Source organism: Gavia stellata, chromosome Z, assembly GCF_030936135.1.
Source record: "Gavia stellata isolate bGavSte3 chromosome Z, bGavSte3.hap2, whole genome shotgun sequence".
Classification (NCBI taxonomy): Eukaryota; Metazoa; Chordata; class Aves; order Gaviiformes; family Gaviidae; genus Gavia; species Gavia stellata.
The window spans coordinates 17946784-17969654 of NC_082637.1; the positions used below are offsets into that span (position 1 = coordinate 17946784).

General features: G+C 36.9%; 1 protein-coding gene across 1 annotated transcript in view; it reads right to left on the reverse strand.

Annotated features, from left to right (window-relative positions):
- The window catches only part of HCN1 (hyperpolarization activated cyclic nucleotide gated potassium channel 1), a 197515-nt gene that overhangs the window by 67252 nt on the left and 107392 nt on the right, over positions 1-22871 (reverse strand). The window contains exon 3 of the mRNA XM_059833840.1: positions 21999-22160. Coding sequence (XP_059689823.1) covers positions 21999-22160 — 162 coding nt within the window. The remainder of the gene's footprint in view (positions 1-21998; positions 22161-22871) is intronic.

The window sequence follows — 22871 nt, forward strand, 5'->3', positions numbered from 1 at the left end:
ATCCTTTCCAAGTCTGTGAATTACAGTTTTAAGTAAAATACCATTGTCTTTAAGAAAGAATAAGAAAATGGAAGTAAGGAGAAGCAAGAAGAAACAAAATAGGAGAGCTTTCTACTAAGTATGTAACAGGGTGAGTGAAAAACAAATCAAATACTACTTGAGAAGTAGTACCATAAGGGAAGAAGTGAGCTGTAATGACAGAAGAGAAATAACTAAAAAATGAACAACAAATTAAACAAATGTATGTTTAAACATGTATTGACCTTTATATATAAGCCAAAGTAGGATCCAACACCCCTAACAGTCATGATTGCTCTGAATCCAGACTGGAGGTCTTGTTATACAACCAGCATTAGATATTACTAAGTAGCTTGTGATAGACCTTGTTACAGGCTAGGCACATTTCAGACATTTGTGAATAGATGGTCCTGAGGAGTTGGTCCTCAGATGGGTAGAAACGGTTTAGCAGAAGGAGAAAAAGATGTGGTGAAAAAGCCTGACAAAACATTTGAATTCAACTTGGATTTGTCTGAGGATTTTGTTGCTGAAAATACTTGCCAATGTTTTTTTATTTGTTTCTTTTCCCTAATAATCAATCAGTTCTTGTAGGATCAATTGCAAACATTGGTCTTTTTAGTTTCTATGGGGATTTTTTTTTAAACGATGCTGAAGAAATACCACTGTGGAGGGTACAAGTTTCAGTACAGTTGCTTGTGTTGTTCAATGATATATCCCAAATATAGAAACCACTTAAAAAGAACATTGGTTGTCATGTCAAATCCTATAAATCATGTATGCTACTACCTACATTACTATATGAAATAATTATTATTTAATTATTTTTCTACTTGTGTTGTATAACCTAAGGGTTTGGCAGGAGCAACTCTAACTTTGTTTCAATGTGAAAGGTTGGAATTTTCCACAACCCCATTCCAATGTGCTGCTCTTTGCTGTACAAAAGTGAGCAGTGGCCATTCCTCTGCTACTAGCCTGCAGAGATTTCTTTTTAACAAGAAGCATTTCTGCACTTGCATCATAAGGAGACTTTTACATAACACATTCACAGATAATATCCCTAAGTTAATAAAAGCCTATCCTATGAAATAAGGAATCCTGTGTTTACACAGTCAGCTTTTCTTTAATTGTTAAATATTAATATTTATACAATTACATGTTAAATTTTTCCCTAAATGGTCATATTCTGGTTTTAATGTATAGATTAAAAAATCCCAAAACACAAACCTGTATGAGCTGAAAAAAATCTCCTACCAATCAGTAGAAAAGGGTATTTAATTTCTTAGTTGACAATGGGTTGATCACTGTTTCCAGATTAGCAGTAATCGGTTTAAAATGTTTTAAATGAAATGACATTAATTTGGAAGAACTATTGAAGACTGTACTTGTGAGAAATACCAAAGCTGTTTATCCAAGGATTGATTACATAATCTAACTTGATGACATTAGGAAATCCTCACATTTGTGAAAGCAATGATCACTGATCATCTGCAATTAGTTCTGTCAGTATATACATTAACTTAGCAGTTACCCTGAAGAATACATTAATCACAGAGCACTTCTGATTTTTAAAAGTCTGTTCCCAAGACTCTACCTTCACTGCACGATGCTATCCTTTGTCTCATAATTTCACAAGAACCTGCTACAAATATCTTTTTGTAATATTAACTTTTCAACTCATAAGAAATAAATCACAGAAAGGTCACACAGCACCTTCTAAGGGACAGCAATAAAAGGTAAATTATTTTTCTCAGTGGATTAAGAAGGGGTTTCTATTTTACTGGAATCTGTGGAGGTTTTCACCAGGAGATTTTGTTGTCATCAGACAAATCAATTTCACTTCCATATTGTAGTCATTCCCTCAGGCACAGCTTATCTTCCCTCAGCCATACCCTTGCACTGAGATGTAAATTGGTTTAGAAATCTTGTAACAAGTAGACTATTGCACAGACATTAGCGGTTTCCACATTTTTGACTCAGTTCCTTTTTCCTTTCACATCACTGTCATTGCCTGTGTCACAGAAATTTTCCTCTCAGTTTGCAAGGACATGCTTTAGAATCATGGAGCAAAGATTGACTTCGGAATTAAGTGAAATCATTTCTACAGGTATCTTGAACTCACAATCCTGATTCTTCCTTTCAGAACTGCAGTAGGTGTGGGGAAGTAGCCTGTCCCTGCCCCAAAGAGCTTGCCTTCTAATCAATCACACACATCCATCCATGCCTACCACTGTCTTTAGGTTCTTCTGAAAGTAAGTGATATCTAAAGGAGCGAAGATGGATATAAATCTTGACAGGCTATAGATGGTTTGCTTCTATCCTGGTAAATTAGAAAGTATCAGAAAGCATTTCCAAGCTCTACAACTTGGTTCACATGGGTATACTGTTAGAAACGCCTCTGGTGTGGCACTAGCCATGTGGCACTCTCCCAAGAAATAGCAGGTCTACTTTGGAGCTGGTGTGGGTGAGGAACCATTCCTTCTAGGCAGCTGGCATGAACTTGTCCTGTGCTGAAACCCAAATGAGATTAAACCTATGGCCACAGTAGGTAGCTCCTATCCCAGTCCTACCCCAGCGCCCATTAAAAGTGGGCACTTAACTTATGAGCATGGAGGCAGCTAGACAGTCCATAAGTAAGCCCTCTGGTTTTAGTGTTGTCACAGAAAGTTATTGCACAAAACGCATGTACAGTTCAGGGTGGAGCTTCAAAGGTTGAAGAAAGCACAAAGCATCCTTGCTTACATGGTAGCACATACTGTAATGCAGTAGTGACCCCAAGGAAACATCTGCCTAAAATCTGGAGGACATGAGCCACTGCTGTTTGAAGTGACTGTAAAAACTACAGTCTTTTCTGACAGGAATTCAATTAAACTGTATTTGTGTCTTATATAGACATAATATGAGTTATTTGTATATATTTATTTGCAAGCCATTATTTCCAACAGTTTCTTAAAGACTTCTTAAATTTAAGAATTATTTAAAATATAATTTAGCTAATCGAAAAGGCGTGCTAAGAAAAGGTTATACCTTCATGCTAATGACATTTCTAATAGGTTTGTCAGAGAAAACTAGAAAAAAAGATATCTGTTTCTTACCAAACCCTGCATCATCTAAGTTCAATGGCCAAATCCTCCCAACTATTACACTTAACTTTCCATAGAAGTTTTATTGTCCTGAAAAGTTTCTCATGCTTTGGATTTGGCACCTACACGTCTCCAAATTCTGGCTCTGCTTTCATATTTCAGAATACAAGTTATATCCATTAGCAGTAATTTCCCTGTGTCAACCAGTTATATGCACATAACACTGATATGAGACTAGAATTGGACCTCTATATGAAATCTATCATTTCAGCAGTAATCCATATGTACATTTTGATATACATCTATAGCTTACATATTTGTCCATCAGTCAGCTACATAATTTACTGCCTCTGGGTTCATTCACATTAGTTAAAATCTCAGACAGGAAATGACAGCAAAATACCATTTCAGCATTTCAACTTTCAAAGAAGTTCTTTGAATACTGCAATGAATAACCAAGTTGGCCAATGGGAAAGTTCTGCAATATTTACTGTTTCAAAACTCATGCAATGGTGAATGTACTAGCATACAAAACCTCTACTTCATATCATAGCTATTATTGTTAAGAATATCTTGTTGTTTTCTAAAACTAGTAAACAAGGACAAGGTGGGATCAGACTTGGAAGACTAAAAATTCTGCTGTTATTCTAAAAATCTTAAGAAGTGCAAGGAAGAAGACTATATTTTAGGAAATGTGAAAGTACATATGATTTAAGGAAAAAAACCTGAATCAGTAAGCTCAGTGGAATAAGCAGATGTCTTCAGAAACTTCTCAACATTTCTCTCTGCTGATACATGCACAGACAACACAAGGTGCAAATGACTCAGCATATAATTTCAAGCCCAATACTGGCAGAAAAATTTTAGAAAGTGTTTGACATTGCATTCCACAGGAAAAGAGGTTTGACTGGAAGAGCAATGACTAAATATTACATATTTACTTTGTTCAGAGTCATTACATGACTTTACTGTCATTACAGCTTATTCATATTTTGATGCTATGTCTCTGGCACTAGCCGTCAAACAAAACCAATGTAGTGTATCAGATCTTTCTTTTTCCTTTGATTATTTTTCCTGATGCAGAAAAACATTTATCTGCTAATACATTCCCCCTTTAAAAGCAAGCAGCAAGAATATCTACCTGTGATCACCTTTTCATGGTAAGGATGAATAATTTTCATTGCAGAATCCATGTGGCAATCCACAAACAGCAACAGAAGTGCAGATATTTGGCTTATGCACACAGCCTAGTCTTTCACATATATTTGAGTTACTATGTTTGCATGAATAGGCCCATTGCATTCAAAAGACAGTTCACATGAGAAGATATGCTCAGAGTCTCACAGGGGAGGCTTCCCTGTTCACTGCTCAGTACTGCTCTTTGTTCTGTGTATCTGTACCTAATCAGAGACAAAATCATTAATTCCTACAGCTGTGTATATAAAGTTACAAAATAATAAATTAAAGCTTATGGAAAAAACACTGTTTCTATTCTTTTGCGTATGAATCAGCTCACTCTGACTCATCCTTTTATCTGGTCACTGTGCTCCCTTAACTGAACCCAGAAGACTGAAGAAAGTTTGTAATGCATAAAACCCATTTAAAATAACATTCCATTCCAAAGGACTATTGTCATAAGAATTTTTAAGGAATTACAGCTTACAAAGCTGTTACATAGCTTTTATAAAGTTTAGAGTAAAATGTTAAAAGTACAGACTATGTCTATTTTTTCCATGTGAAAATTTAACGGTGCTAGGAAACATTCTCCTACTGTGGAAATTCATTGTCTGTACTTGTAATTTTTCAGAAAGTGGTGGTTTTGGCTAAGGCCAATTAATACTCTCCAGAACAACTCCTGAACACAGCCTGAGAATTAGCACAGGTTCACTTGAGGCCACCTTACCTTGGTAACTAAGAAGTCCAGTTGTACGGAAGCAGGCTGTGGAGGCAATTGATTCTAGGAAAGAAAACAGACCTGGGCATGTCTAATCTACCAGTATTAATACAGCCCCCATGTCATTCAGTCAGTGACAAACTAAGGGGCAAATACTGGTGAAGAAATTTTCCAAAATGTACCTGTTGCTTTGTCTCATGCCCGTCTGCCGGAAAAGCAAGATCAGAATGCAGTGAAGCAGTCAGGCATTTTTAAAGGCTTTGTGTTTCAGCTCCTTAAAGAACTCTCACAGGATGCGAACGGCTTCTGCAAGAGAGATATCGGGGGGCTCTAGACTTTGCCTACCAGTTGTGAGTATTGTTTTACACATCTGTTTTCCAACTTATTAGGTAGCATCGTCTTTAGTAACAATTACTACCACTGGAGAGTATTCCTTCTCTCCTCCTTTGAAATCAATTTCATTATCACAAAATACATACAAAAAAAAGTTTTTGCAAGTACATACCACTGAAACTGCAGATGTTAACATGCCATTCTATGCTGAACATTATGTTTGAGATCCTTTTATTGAAATTTACCAAATAATCTAAAAATCTAATGAAGACATTTGACTTTTGTTCTCCTTTCTCACAGCACACTCAAAGTTTGATGAAGTTCAAATCACACTGTTTTTTGATCCTGAAATAATGCCATTGTTTACAAGTGACTGAGTGGAACGCATACACATTGTCTGCCAAAGGGAAAATATGTTGTAATCACAATAAATACACAGTAAGTATTGTGTGGTCACATTAAGTGATTACAACAAATAAGTACATCTACAGGTTTTTAGTAAACATAATTTCACTGAGCAAACAAGGCATCCCAGAGAGAAACACTTTCTTATAAGAAAAGAAAAAAAAAGAGTCAAAACAATGGCATGTCTAATAAAAGAATACATAAATCCTACAAGGAAGCATTTTCAATGAGAAACTGAAGCTCATGAAATAGCATTGTTCAGGAGAGGTAAAAAAACAGAGTGCATTAAAGACACCATACCTTTTTTTCTGCTTTTTTCAGTTGGTGAAAGGAGCTGGATATGATGCAAAACAGTGTACTTAACAAGCCTCAAGCATTCAATCAAATCATTTGTGAAATGCTTTTATAATGCAACCATCAAGAAAAGCTTTGAATTTTCAACAGTAGCTATCTGATAGTCAAGAACAGGCAGACGATAATGTGGGCTTAATATAGTACAGTTCTGGGAGATGGCTGAAGGAGTGAAGTGACATAAACCTGACTCGTGACTCCACAGTGTACTGCTTTACTGAAAACTGTTAGGAAGAATCTCCACTGTCACAGACAATATTTGCAACCAATTTAGAAAAGAGAACTCGGCAGAAGGAACTGTATCTCTCTATTCTGTGAACAACTCAGACTAGACAGCAAATTATGTGAAGCATCTGGTCCCAAATAAAATGACAAATGAAAATGATACATTTTTGGCAGTGGACATTTAAGCTTTCTGAGTGCTATCACTATTGTCTTTGAATCAAAGTGATTTTGAAGCTACATAAAAACAAGGAAGGAAATAACTAACTTAGCAAGCAGCAGAAAAGGCTATTACTAGGAAAAGGCTAGGCAAGCTTGTTACATAAATTGAAAGGTACATAGACAGACATGCACAAAACCATAGTATCACAATGCTTCCTCACTAAGAACATCTCAAAACATTCAAAGCCTGATTTTCCAAGAAATACTTTCATCCTTGTTCTATATACATACATACTCCAGCAAAATATTTTTTTTTGTACAAATGTGTCCTTAGGAAAAAAAAAATAATTGTGGATTACAGTAGATTAAACCAGTCTAATGTAATCCACTCATAAAGGCAAATATGTCTACGTAGGGTCTGAATATGTTTTAATCTGCTTAAAAATTAATCAAGGTGAACCAATGCTACTTCCACATAGGAAATCAGTGTAAAGGTTGAGACTAGGATTCAGGAGTTCCAGTGCTTTAAAAAACAGGTTCTTTCCCTGGTAAGGTGATGCTTCATACCACACAGGCAAATTCAAATATTTTTCTCCTTAGTCTAAAGATATAATTTTTATCATGTTTTATTTTCTCTTTAAGTAATGTAGTTTCTAAGGCAGAGGTTCAGTACTGGTGTTAACCATTCTTCTTCACTTAGCTGGTATTGAAGGCAACACTTTTCTTGGCAGTTTTTCCATTTATTTCCTAATGTGATGCCTTTGAGACTTTAGGCTACATCTGGTTAGTTTACAGTTCTTCAGGAAATTAACTTACTAAATATCTGAGCCCTCAAGAGGCTGGTCTGCTTTTTTCGTAAATTGCAGTCCTTCATCAAGTGTTACCTCCTACAAAAAGCTGTGCATTATTTTATTAGGCAGTGACAGCAGGAGGCAAAGGAGTTTTGCAGCTGAAATCCTATTTTGGCTCTATGAAAAGAACAAACCTCAGTGTCAAAGCAAGTAGGCTGGATCTAGGTCAGAGGCTTTTCTTTTTCTGAGAACTCACCTGAGTTTTGCTGATGACCTGTTCTTAAAATCAGACACCCTAAAACTGCAGGCACTTACGACAGTCTGCAAAACTTTCAAAGTAATAAAATAATTTAAAGAAAAAATGTTTTAGCAGCCTAAACGCCACCCACAAAATGATGTCTAGGCATTAAAAAAAATAATATATAGACTGAGTGACTCATAAAAAAGTCATTTCCCTCCTCTACCAGAGGGACATTAACCTAAATCGTAGAAGAATGTCCTAACTTTTGGGGTACCAACTTCATACTCTGAGGGGAAGGAAGGGGAACATGCTCCTCTTCTCTTTTAATGCCCTTGAGGGAGTTGACAGATCACCTGAGCGACCCTACCTGAGATCACCTAAGATATGAGGAGCACCCAGGACCCAGTTCCAGCTCTGAAGACAGGGATGCCCCTGTACAACCAGTATCCCACGCACACTTGGTCACTCTGGGCCCTCTCAGATGAAGTCACCCCAGCATGGGGTGCAGCGCCAAGGACAGCCAGCAAGGCCAGCTTCGAAACCACAGCAGTACGGCAGAGTCACGATGCTGTGACGTAGTGCCCATGCTTTTGGCTTAATAGCAAAATTCACATAGACTCAAAAAGTGATTGGACAAACTACTGGAAGAAACATACATCGATGGCTATTACACACATGGATACTAGCTCTAGATCCAGAAGTCCCTCAGCCACCAATTTCTGAAACCTTGTAGGGTATACTAAAGGAAATGTAACTCCATGCTTGCTGTGGTTTGACCTTCTTTGGGCATCTGCTCCTTGCCACCCTTGGAAAGAGGCCAAACAGACCACGGGCCAGACTTCACACAGCCACTCTGCTGGTCCTGTGGTCCCACTTGAATGAACTCTCAACAGCTGCACCATTAACTTGGATGCAGCCATGAATTAATTTTGTCTTTAGTTTATTCTTCTCTTTCCTCTGCCCACCTTCCTACTTCTTCCCCAAAACCTCTTGTATTCTGCACCCAAAAGTGAGGCGCACCAAAGCCATTGATGCATAATTGTAATTTCATATTCAGTCATTTGTACGGACTGTTTCATTGCATTATTTTTACCTGATTAGTGAGCATGTGGGATATAACGTCTCTTACGTTAATGTGTAGTGTTCAAACAAATAGATTATTTGTTGCTGATCAGAGAAACAGGAGTTCAAAGATACTTGTTCCTTGTTCTAAGCTACCTACCTCCACTAAGATTTTTATTATCTAAAGAAGAGGGAAAAGACATACTTTGAGTAAGTCAAATTTGGAAAGAGCTATGGCCAAGTCACATACAGGCTTCATTGTTCTATACTTTGTTTCCACAGTTTAGTTGTACAGAAAAGTACTAAGTCATAAATCACCTACTTTTCATAGGTCTAACTTTTCCACAGGTCCATAGTAAGTATTTATGAGACACCTGTTCCATCCACATAGCAATGGTAATGCCGTTTAACTGCACAGAAATGCTTGGAAAGCATATGGGATATTTTCATAGCTGCAACATAAAAAGTAAAAAAGTCTCTCGCCGCATTTAAGAATTAAACTGCACGCTTTGATAATGGGAATATCCACAAAATTATCCTGCAGAGCAACTATAACATCCACCTGCTGAGTAGTTTAAAGGAATTCAGGTTCCTCAGTCTAGATACCGATGATGAAAATGCTCAGATTGAAATGGGTAAAGCTGAGGCAGACGGCTCAGCCCAGAGGACGAATCTTGGGGACAGGCCAGTCATGGGAGGTGTGGGATTGATGTCTGAGGGAGAGAGGAACAGGAAGAACACCACGATCCTGAGCAATGGAGGATGAACAGGAATAGTAACAGTGCATTTCATTTTCTGTTGTTTACACATGGGTATCTACAATGACCAGTGGCCCAACTTGTCCTGGGTTTTGTTTGCAAGAATGGGCAATAAGGGAGGAAGGCATAATAAAATTTCACATCAGCTGACTTCAGGAAATTCACTTTGATGGCTAAGTGAGTTGGCGAGTCTCCCTAGGCTCCCTACACAGTCAGCAAAAATCAGACTCCTACAGATGGTGATTCAGAGTAGAACTTTAATGCAGGTGCTCTTTATTATTTCCAGGGGAGAGTTTCTCTCTCCATCAGCTGCAGCAGGATCCTATTCAGCTAAAGCCACCTCCATTAGCTCCCTGAGCTACCCTGCTGAGCAGACCAGTGTTTTAGTGGATGGACATGCCTCCCCGTTTCTTCCTTGCTCCTATCCAGTGGAGAAAATAAAATTCCTAACGACAGTCTCTTCTCTCAAGCTATGATTTTAGTTTATGATCCATGGTTTTGCTCTTGCAATTGAATCTGACACTCGGATTAGGATATGGGTTTGCCAATGCAAAGGCTGAAAAAAGGCAGTGGGAGTCTGTAAGAGGTGCTGGAGATTTGACTAGGTGAATTCAGTTCCAGCACAGTGTCTTTAATGTAAGCATACTACAGTGAGATGGTATCATAAACCACAGATAGGATCAAGCGAGAGACAAAAAAAAAAAAACTAATGAGAACATAGAAATGTTCAGAATGCGAACTTCATAATTATTCAATTATATGGATAAAGTTATAGAGCAGAGAGCACACAATGAGAGTAAGTTTTCTTGGATTCAGGGCACATATTTGAATATCCACATTTTGAGGGCATGGCATTTACTTTGCTTGAAAAAGGTTGAGAAGGATGTTAAATTGGAAAGATCTTAAAGGACTCAGATTCTAATGAAAATAACACACATTTACCAAAACATTGTGTTATCTAAATTTCAGATGATCGGAAAACTTTCTCAACTAGAAGCTTCATATTTACTGGGCACAGGCTAAATGACAAGACTGATCTTAAAAATCTGATATCTATTATATGTTTAGTACAATCAAAAGAATAGCCTTTTTTGCTATTAGTTGGTCCATTGAAACAAAGTAATCGAACCATTCACTTAAGAGAAATTCAGTTAAGTTTGCCTGGAAACCAGTACCATGTCAACGTTGATTATGTTAATAAATCCAGCCACCCACCGCATTATGTATGGCACTAGGTATGAATAGTGATAAACAACAATTGTTTATTTTTATTGCAACTATGTTTTGCATCCTCCAAGAACATAGGTACAGACAAGTTTTAGCTGCCTTACAAACAGAAACAGTTTCATAATTCCCACCAGAAAGTTACAGACTGAAGTTCTCATTTCATTGAAATTAGGTTTAAAATGGTCTTGAATCGAATCTAATCTCATAGAATCATAGAATAGCTTTAGTTGGAGGAGACCTTTAAAGGTCATCTAGTCCAACCCCTTTGCAATGAGCCGGGACATCTTCAGCTAGATCAGGTTGCTCAGAGCCCCTTCCAACCTGACCTTGAATGTTTCCAGGGATGGGGCAGCTATCACCTCTCCGGGCTTTTTGCTCTGGTGTTTCGCCACCCTCATCATAAAAAATTTCTTCCCTATATACAGTCTGAATCTACCCTCTTTTAGTTGAAAACCATTACTCCTTGTCCTAACGCTACAAGCCCTACTAAAAACTCTGTCCCCATCTTTCTTATAAGCCCGCTTTAAGTATTCAAAGGCTGCAATAAGGTCTCCCGAGAGTCTTCTCTTCTCCAGGCTGAACAACCCCAACTCTTTCAGCCTGTCCTCATAGGAGAGGTGTTCCGTCCCTCTGATAATTTTCGTGGCCCTCCTCTGGACCTGCTCCAACAGGTCCGTATCCTTCCTATGCTGAGGACTCCAGAGCTGGATGCAGTACTCTAGGTGGGGTGTCACAACAGTGGAGTAGACAGGCAGAATCACCTCTCTCGACCTGCTGGCCACCCTTCTTTTTTCATATCACATGGCTATTTCTTCTTTCTGAAGTTTACATTAAAAATACCAGAATTATTTATTAAAAAAAGGAAAACACGTTATAGTATTTTTCAGATCCAACCTTTAGAATCAAACCTGTGAAAAGGACCAAAATCACTCTATGGGAGGAACCATCAGAGGACGATATCAAAGGAGCTTTCATTCTTCAAAACAGCAAAATTACATGTTTTTCCACTGTCTTTTAAAATAAAATTGAGAGTCATTATTGATTAAAAACACAGGTTATATTGTATTTGGGTGAGTTTTCATTGATACCATGTATATTTAGTTGTTCATTCAGATTATGCTTTCAATGTCACCACTGTAAGTGAATAATTTAAATGGTATTTTTTCTGTCTTGAAGTCTGAAAAGTTTTAAAAGCAAAAGAGTAAAATCAACAAGCTTTGTTAAACCCTAGAAATCCTTAATCTTTTATGTATTTGTACACATGCCAACTTTATGTTTCCTCAAATAGTGTTGAGATGGACGAGTGCACTGGCTCATACTTTTTTAACAAAAAAGAGACTTCAGCTTCAGATGTTATATTTCTATTTAAACTGCCTCACTCTTTCTTTCTCCTCCCCACATTATTTTTATGTGTATGTGTTTTGCCTTCGCATTCAACAAAGCTGGTTTAGAGTTAATATATTTTACTGATCTGCAAAACACGTTCAATTAGGAACAGTGCAGTTACACCGTTATCTGAGGGCATGTGGCATTTCCAAGACGCGCTTCCTGTCAGCATTTCTATGTTATCCTTTCCGTAAACAGCTGCTTTGTAAAGATACTGACTGCAAAAGCCTAAGGGTACTTTTGCATTTTCATACAACTCAGAAATAAACCCATTTATTTTGGAGTAAGTTTCATACTACTCCAATTAGGCATGAAAGAGTACGTAGCAGCAAGAAGGTCTTGTTGCATCAGTAAAGCCATGACAATCAGTGTTAGAGAATAACAAGAAAGTAAGGCACATTTTAGATATTCTGTATTGCATCTGTGTTTAATATACGGAGTTGACTGCAACGGACAGGCAGCCGTTAGGTGAGTGGTAGGAGTTATGAGAGCTTGTAGAGAGACATCTGCATAGGACCAAATATTCCAGAGCCAAATCTGCCCTCACCTACTGGAAATGTAGCACACCTGTCCACACCCTTGAGTGTGCCTTTCCAGGGTGAGCTCTTGCATCTTCTCTTCACAAGAATCTGAGTTAAATTTATATTTTGCTCCCACCAAAGGTTTTTACCTGCACCATAAACTACTTCTGAACATCTGGAAAAAGCTATTCAAAACAAATAGAAAACTCCCTCAAATATTCTTCTGTCAATGTTGTTTTAGGAACATTGAACTGAGTTTAGATTTGGCATAATTTTTCTAGTTGTTTGTAAGAGATAAATTTTAAAGGTTTTTTACTATTAGAGACAAGCACAGGGTTATTACCTATTATTGCAGAGTGTGACAAATGATTGGTGCTACACCTTTATTCCTGACTACTACTCAATTACTCTTTGTAAAACTGAATTAGCAGTCTGAGTAGACTCTGCTTGAAAATATCACTTCTAAGTAGAAAGTTGTTCAAAACGGTCATGTAAGTCCCTCCCTATCTATATCAATATAGATAATCCTTTTTTACATACTATTGTCAAAGTCCTAGGCTACCCTCAAACGCAAGCTAACTTCATTCTTTTCCAACTATAAAAGAACAAATACAGTGACTACACTCTAATGTATTTTTGCCTAATATATGGAAAAGGACAAAAATATTTTATGGAAATCCAAGAGAAATTAGATTATCTTATTTAATTACAGATTAAGGCATCTTGGATGGACTAAATTTATACATGAGATGGACTGGAAAAGGTACATGAGTCTACTCGGAAGAATACAGGAACTATTTTCTTGTCTTATTCAAATATCAATTGGTGATTTTCAAAGAAATTGTTTCAAAGCATGTGTCTCATTACATTAGCAGTAGTGCAAAATGCAGGTAAAATTGTGTTATTGACCTAGACCTGTTAGTGTACATTTCTCTCTGCTCCAATCCTATTCATATGAGATTGTCATGAACCTTTTGTAATAAACCCCAGCCATTCAAAACAATGAGAAAAAAAATATTAAGGTAATGTCAATAATGTTTTTCTGAAATTTAGGGAAAACTGTTTTTTATTTTTACAACTAGATTAAATAGATTAGTAAATGATTTATAGCAGTTTTTAAAAATAGATACTCAACAATTTTTTAATGGTAAGATTGATATTCCTTCCACATGAGAAAAAACACCCCACTGCAAATTATTTAAGGTGGTATATGGACCAGAGAAAGTCTCACCACAGGGCTTTGTTCTTTTCTTTATGTTATCAATAGTATCTTCTAAACAGTAAATGAAACAGACATAAAAATCCAGATAGCAAAAAGAAAACAAAATATATTTAAGAGGCATTTAATGTTTGAAGTAATTGATACAAGGAAGTGCTCACTGCTTGCTCATACAATACGTAGAGATCTGTACATAGACTATCTAGAAGATATTCTACAAAATTTACTCATGAATAATAATGTTTAATAAGATGCTGCACATTTCAGATAATGTAATATTTGTGGACTATTACTGTATTTCTCCTATAGAAAATCCATTCCATCATGTCTATTAAATTACATTATTTTCTTAAATATAGGTTTGCAATGAAAAAGAGAAAGATTTGCTGAAAAACAGCTGTATATGAATGCTATTTGTCTGGATGTATCTACATCTGGATTTATTCTGGGAAACCTGCTTCGGCATCAATTTTCCAAGGATTCAGTTTCTGGATATTCCAATCACAGGAGAAAAGGCCACCCATGGAGAGGTACTTCAGAATAACTGTGCCACATTGATATCCCAGTTCAACCTGGAATACCACCACATGCAGATAAACACTTACTCTTAAATTTATAGCTCCCACAGAACAAAAGGAACACTGTCTTCTACAACAGAGAAGCTGCATTTGGCCATGAGGTCTTTATAACTCCTCCTGAATATTCATCCTAAGGCAAATGAGGGTTGCAAGGTTCTAAAATATGGCAGGTCCAACTTATGTTTCTGCTTTAGTTCACATTCTTTAATAAAGAAATGGCTTAAGGCATGCTTTATGGTGTCTATTATTTTTTCCTAGAATGTCTATCAAACACATCAGACTTAACCATGTTATGTACAGTTTCTTGTATTCTTTCAAGTTTAAGGCTTACATAAAATATTTTGTAATTTACAGTTACCAGAAATCCCTTCACAATATACTGCAGTATAAGCATTTATAAGTTGGGTTGATTCTTGAGAGGGAAACACGGAAATTAAATTTTGATGATAAATGGGCAAGTCTCCCCTAGCATCCACATCTTGATAATTTCCTACTGGCTCTTACGATAATGAACAAAAAGCGTGGAAATAAGTTAGTATCTATTAGGTACATCAATTTGTTTTTTGCATGCTTCCTCTAACTGTTCCATTATTCTTATCTCGTATAAGGAAGACCAGCTTTCTATCTGAAAGAAACAGAATCGTGCAAGGCAGCCAGCTAATTCATTACAGAAGTCATCCTCTTTAGCACCTATTGCCACACCAGTAACAGAGAGCTACAATCAACACTTAGGAACACAGGTGTCCTAATTTAGATCCTTTCCTGTAGCAGTGAGCACCAGTATCTACTGAAATAATTATCACCATCAGCATTAAATAATTATATCATTACTACAACATTGAGTTTAAAGTATTTTAGTGAGAGTAAAGTAAGGTATCAGGTCTTATGACAGTAGTCAAGTTCATAATGCTAAACAATTTCCAAAGTTGGTGGAGTTTGGAGATTACAACTGGGAATACCTTCTTTGAAGGAATGTTTTCACTTTTGTCTCAGTTGTAATACAAATATTCATGGATAACGTGAATACTTTCACTAATGTTAAACTTCTAGGAACTTTTAAACCTCCCTGTAAATTATTTTGCACCTTTATCTTTGAACTTCAAAGGTTCTACATCTCAATTAGCTCATGGTATTAACACAATGAGCTCAAAATGATAACCCAAGAACACACCAATGGTAGGAAGTCTTGAGGATTAATGCCTTTGTTACTGGTTTTGGTTAGGGAACCAGTGAGGCCTGACTTTCACAGAATCTAAAACCGTTTCTGCTATATTTCAGATTTTTAGAAACAAGAAGAAAAACACTGCTCTGCACCAGTGTTTCATGGCTTGAAAGAGACCAATAGTACAATCTCAACCAGAAAACATAAAAGAAACAGTAAGAATATAGTATGAAACAAATGAATACAATTTTTAGGACAAGAAACAGCAGCCATGATCGAAATATCTCATAAAGCATACTGTATAGATGCTGGGTTTGATCACAGGAACTTCCTTATAATTTGAAATCAGTTTCCTGTTGGCAGAAATCAATAAACAGAAAAAAATAGAAACAACGAAATATTTTCAATAAATATGAGGCACAGGAAATCTAATAACTGTTTTTAGGTAAGCACATCAGAAATCTACTGTCAAAAATACACAGTCCAAAAGTACAGAAGATATCAGCAAAATTATACAGAATATTACACCAAAGTCAAGAAGATAGAAAGGGAAAGTTATTATTACTTCCCATTCTAGCCCTGCAATAGCGGATGACCTGCTAACCTATCAGAGAACAGAAAAAAGCATAAGCTAAAACCTATGTTGTCTTCCTAAAGTCTCAGCAATTGTTGTAAAAATGAGAACTTGTTTTCCTCTTCATTGATCGTGACACACTGAGTTAAATCAACAATGGCCTCAGCTACACCATTTCTCTGGTCCTCGCTAGCTTGGCATAAAACTTTGGTATTGCAATTAACATGTCCTCAGTCTGCATTAAACATACCTTGTCATTTAGCACTGCACATCTACAAAATTTTCCTCTGCAGTTTCTTATAATGTCAAATCATATGAACTAATATATTCTCCTAAGTTAATATATTTTTAGGCCTAACGCTTGATACCAACCCACTGAAACAGGTCATTACTTCATCATCTTAACGCAGGGGGAAAAGGACTGACCTCAGTGATTAAGTCAGTGCTGTGTGCATGAGAGAGCAATAACCGAATTCTGAACAGCGGCACATACTAGAAGGGATAGTATTATTTGCTGTAGATTCCCCAAATACGGGTATGTTAGTCCTAAGAATGTCAGTTACGTATTGTTGTTACTGGTATTACCATATTTCCAAATTGTGTTGTAAATAGACCACTTATCTGAGTTGGGCAATTCCCCTTATTTTGATCACGGTCCACCTCTGATAGGTAATTTCAATCTTTTATCTGTTCCTACAAGCATTTGCTATGACTAAATAGACATACATAAATATAAATCTATGAGTATAAAATATATTAAAGTAGTAGTATACCTCATGAGATCCTCAGTGCCTCTAGTAATCAGATGATTCCCATATGTTCCATATTTTCTAAGCACCCAATTTAAGATTGTGGAATTTGATTTACATAAGCATTTATTGCTCAGCACTGCAAATGAAGTCAGAGGAATCTAATGCTTTAAACGTGGCTCTGCAATACCTTGCCATGTAATAAAAAGGCACTCAAAAAGATCTGTGGAGCTCTAAATGATGACTATCACATAATGATCAAATGTAGAAAAATCTCATGAGAAAATTAGCTACCCTAATGGCCAACTATAGGGAAGAAGATGCTAAGCTGATGCATTATCAAAAAGGAGAAAACCCAATGCTGAATAACACATCAAATGACTATAATGCATTCCTTGAGCTCCATTGAGTAAAGCAGAGATCTTACTAAAAAAACATGCGATTGTGTAATTGAAAATGGTGTTCATTACTAAGAAATGTTGAGAATTAAAGTTCTGTGTGTAATTACTAGCTTTTGTGCATATTATATATATGGTAGCAGAGTTTTTAGAGCATTATACATCTTCACCATATCCTGCATTTCTGAATTGCCCTATCAAGTATTCTTTACGTCATTTTATAATGAGAGGGACTTTCAGATTCTGCAGCAGAAATTCCCCAATTCTTTCCCTAGCAATGATGATACTGTCAGAGATGAAGATCTGAAGTCTAACGTCTGATTTCCTTTGCCCCTGAGGAAACGATGTGACACAAAGGGGAGTTAATATAATACAAAATCCCACTTTACCAAATCCAAAACCTAAACCCCCGCAAGAGCTGCAAACAATCCTGCAAGGACAGTAAGGAAAAGCCAAGACAAAGAAACCAGAGTACCTGAAGGGTTCTTGCTCAGCAAACATCAGCTGACTGCCATGAGAAATGCCAGTAAAGCAAGCCCTTCCCAAAAGCTTTACAATCCCTCTTGGCTTTTAAAAAACTCACCCTTCAAGTTAAATTCTATACTTCTCTGTTAGATTTTTGTCTCACTAAGGGAACATTATACGTGAAAAATCTGGAAATGTCAGGTACCTTGCTTAAAGTAAAGGACCATACGTTTTCCTAACCATACAACCAATTATTGTAAATATAGACAGAAAAATATAGCTTAGGGATCTTCAGATACTGTTACTTCAAGAACTAACATGCCTTTGAATCTTTGCCATAGGTGATATGAAAAGCCAGAGCAAACTTCCAATACAACAAAAACTAATCATCTACTGCAAGGGATGCATTATTGCAGGCAGTCACGCTTAGCTGGCTACATGGCATCAGTGGCAAAAATGTCATCTCTCATCTCTACTTGCCTAGAATCTCTGCTCCATATAAGACCGGGCTATAAGTGTTCATCAATTGGCACTTATACACTGTGTTGTCGTAATTCACTGCGCCGACACCGAATGCGAAATGCAGAATGTCGGTTTGCACAGACTGACTATAGGAGAGGATCACTGTACTTTTCTGTACTTGTGCCTCCCCTGGTTTCAGTTGCAAGTTTTACTTCTAATTTTCTAAAGAACCGTTGACTCAAACTCTGAGGTATGATAAATATGTTTGGTCTATAAGTCATTACGGAAGTACACGAGTCTGAAGCAATGCAGATCAGAAAGCTGAGGATAAATCACACAAGGAGCTGCAGATAATAGGCTTTCTGAGCCAAGGAGAAATTAGGCAGCATAATTAGGAAAGTCTGTGACACTCCTTCAGAAAAGACCTTTTTTAGGAATGAAATTCACAATCCTAGTGTTAAAAAAAACTAGGAACAGCATCAGAGAGCCATATAGCCTCGCAGAAGTAATTGACTGTTATTTTGTCTGTAATGGATTAATTGGAACATGACAAAGTGAGCAGAAAAAACCAGCTGCTGCTTACTTTTATATTGTATTTACTGGTTTTCTTATTGTTAAGGAGAAGTGCATTGATATTCTGGAAAAGCACAAAATCCTGCCTGTCAATAGTAACTCAGCATTAATAAAGTTAGTGCAATCAAATGGCAGTAAAGTTACAGAAGTGGGCAGGTGGGATCATATTTAGAAAAATTAAAGGAAGATGCCTGGCTTTCATTTCATAGCAACATGAAGGCCAATGTTAGGAACTGGCCAAGAAGGCCAATCTGAGACTACAGATACAGTACGGGTTCATTATTATTATTATTATTATTGAAAATAATATCCCAATGTGATCTGAATATTTTTGTTGAACTACTTAGGCTGTAGGTTGGTGCAGTATTAACCAGTCATGGCCTTATTCCCTTTTACAGAGAAGGCTCTCCATTCATTTCATAGTCTACTTCATGATGCATTACGACGTTTTTATCATCCTTTCAAAGATGAAAATCCAGCTGATTTGTTTTGCTTTAATTGCATTTGGTCACATTGTTCAGAAAAGCATTAAGCAAAATTCAGCTTGGTTTCATTATCCTATTCCTTTGTGACATTAAATTTAACCTGTGTTATTTTTCTTAATATTATTTATGAAGTAAAACCATGAGCATGCCTGTGGAATTTGAATACTTTCACATATCAGCTCGTACAGAGGAAACAGCTTTCAGGAAAAGCCTTTTAGAAGTTCTTGCACTCTGCAGCCTGAAGCAACTAATGTGCAAGACAGAAGGGAACAATGGGCTGGAAGAGTATGCTGGGCTGTGGCAATTGAGGAGACAGCACGTCATCCTCATGGCATCCTTACTTCCTTTAGCATCAGGTTATCTGCAAATGCTCTGGCTTGCAACTAACTTGCATATTGGAAAACTAACTTTTTCTGGCTGAGCACACATTGGCTTGAGTAAGTCTTCAAGCCAATGATCACCATGAATAAGTGTTAAAGTTTTACTTCAAAGTAAAATTGGTGTATTAGCCTGAGGTTAGCTCTTGTAACAATGTCATTTTGAGCAATGTACATTGGAGCCACAGTGTGAAAGCCAGGAAATGCTCGCACAGACCCTCCCCTACTCAAAAAAGGATTGAAACTCAAAGAAGGGCAATTTTGCCTTTCTTAGAGCAGTTGTACTTCAGAAATATTTGACTCAGAAATTCGAACAAAACTACAAATGTATGGAGGTGCAGATTACCTACTAATCTACTAAAATCTCTGATCAAAACCTGAGTTGAAGTGAATACTTTGACAGAAAGGTGCATTACCTGGGACTAGGGAAAAAACTCCTCTTCCTCAAAATATCGGCCTTTTGCCATCACAAACACTACCAGTTCACAGATAAAGAACTTAAGGCCAGAAGAAATAATAAGGTTCTTTATCTAACTTTCTGTCTCAACAGCATTTGAGTTCCAAACCCCAGTATTAGATGCAGTCATTTCAGTAACAAAAGTTTTAAACTTCAGAGGAGATTAAATTCTTATATGCTACTGTATACCAGGCAAGTAAGGTACCCCAATTCCCAAAGATCTTGCAGTATCAGGAACCTGAAGCCCTTCCAAATTTCAAAGTCAGCGGTCGGCTAGATTCTGAATACACCAGCAAAGCATATCACCATCATCACCATCATAATCATCCTCCTTCTATTCCCTCTGTCATTTCAGAGCACTGATATTCCATGATGGCTTCTCTGTGTGTATTCAGTGCTACAGAATTCACTTCCAGAACCTGGAAAGCAATCTGGAAATGTCTCGTAACATTGTCCACAACTCTTTCTCTTGCCATGGAACTAAAAGACTGCCTACACTGTGAACATAATCTTGCTCAACTTTCAGATTTCCAGACAACGTTCATTAACAGCAACGGATTCAGTTGCCAGACGACAAAAAAAAAAAAAAAAAAAAAAAAAAGTACAACTTTCAAAAAGGATCTTTCCAAGAGTATGTGGCCAGTAAGGAGCCAGTACTGTTTCCATAAAAATAACTGAGTGTGGGCAGGCAGAAAGAAGGGTCTCCCTGAGCATGTGCACAGTGTGCACTGCCTTCTTAGATTAAATGTAGCTCTTACTACGGAAGGGAGAGAATTTAATAGTTCAGTGTTCTTTAAAAGTTAAACACTTCAATTAAGTGTAATTCAAGCCTTCCTTTCACTTGCTAGCATGGTTTTCATCCAGATCTTTAACAAGCTGGTAGAAAATGTACCCTTTCTAAATGTGAATGGAAGATGTTACAAAGCAGAACCCAGAATGCAGCAGAATGCATAGACGTGCCAGTCAGCATCCCGGTGACCTACTTATATTGTAGCAATCCCATTTTTGAAGATATGTCTCTATATTTTTTCAGGAAAGCTGCACAATGAGGTGTCAGCAAAGACGCTGTTTATCATTAAAGATGTTGCTTGATGACTGCAAATACTTGTCTGTGTGACTGACAATCTTAGTCAACGAGCTCCCACAATAATGTGCAGTATCACATTCTTAAAGGAACAAATACTGTTACGTTTCTACAACAGAAATATGTGGGACTGAGCAAGATGCCCATCTACAGTAAAGGTGCTGTTTTATGGATTCTAAATTTGTAAAACCTGGAGAGACATATGTTTTCAGATGGCCAGTGAGAGAGTTGCTTGGGGCTTTTTCTTTTTGGTATAGGCACATTTCAACAACTTTTTCAGTGTGTTTCCTATAAAAATGTTCTTTGTATTACCTCATTATCTGACTTGATAAAAACTACTTAATTTTTCACAGCCATTGATCTTTAAGGCACATTTCAAGCAAGCAGAACATCATTACCCTTCCTTAGAAATAAGGAACAGCCACATTCCATCCTTGAACAGCCTGTTCACACACACAAAAGTATCATGGAAGTAAATCTATTTATCTTATTTTACTTAGAAAAAACTCATGTCGACTGTTAAGTTGGGAACAACTTGGTAAAGGGATCATGAGATGACCCAGAAGTTATTTACAAAACAAACTGAGGACAACATTAGATGAAACAAACACCAATAATATACCTTCAGGTGCATTCTGAAACTACAGGCTAAATTGAAAGTACCAATGAACTGAGTGTTTCCAAATTTCTTTTGGCAGCTTTTTTGAGGGAATGAGGTTTAATAAATTAAAATGACCTTAAAACTGAAAGTATTTTCTGGCTCATTTGTTGGTAATGAGTCAATATCATTTTATCGGTGATCAGGGTTAGTTCATTAGCAAGCTAGCCAACAAAAACCAAAAGCAACCCTGAATAAATTGCAGGGCAGTGTATTACTAGGCATGTATTTTTACACTTAAGTCTGAAGCTAACTGTTTAGAAAAATAATGTTTAGAAAGCACAATGAAAAATGAACAATACTTACAACCATACCGTTTAGGGACACCCAGCAATCTGGTGGGAAATCCTGGAGTAATGGTACTAAGAACTGCAGACAACCATCCCAGTGGCACAGCAGCAGCATCATTCCAATCAGATTAAAGATTCTCACCACAGCACTGGCCAGATCATACGTCATGTGGAAAATCTGTGGGCAAAAATTACAGGTGACGTTATGTGATGCAAATCAGAAATGTAAAACATTTACTTCTCATAGGACAGGTTAAAGTCTAAGAAGTATCATGCTGAACTTCTAAAAAAGCTGAGATTTCTCAGCAAGGACCATTAATTTGGGCACACTAATTTGGGAAGGGGGCTGTGCTGACACACCTGACTCTTGGCTGCATGCCGGTGTTATATACGCTGCTGAAAAAGGCATATTTTGGATAAGAACTCAACAACTAAAGTGTTTTCTTAAAGCATATAACTTCTTCCAATTGAAGCAAGTCTCACAAATTAAAAAAGCTTGGTAAAGGTAGTGACACCATTACTTGTCTGTGAACTTGGTGTCTAAATACTCACAAAGCTGTGGGAGATACAAATTCAATGACCTTTCAGAAAAGATTCACCTTTGCATTTCTTACCTTCTTAAAACTATTAAAGTTTGAGTGAAGAAACAATAAAAGTAATTTTACATATTTTTGGTCTTCTATACTATTAATCCAATTTGCACATACCAGTTCACCAAGCAAAATGACAAAAAGGTAGTTCATCACTCTTAATCATTAACAGTTTTACTAAAATACTGAGAACTTTGTGGCTACTACATCTGTAGTAGCTAAGTTTATATCAAACTAATACAATCATTTGGATTTCAATATATTCCTCCATTCTTAGACAAAAAATATTTGCATCTGAA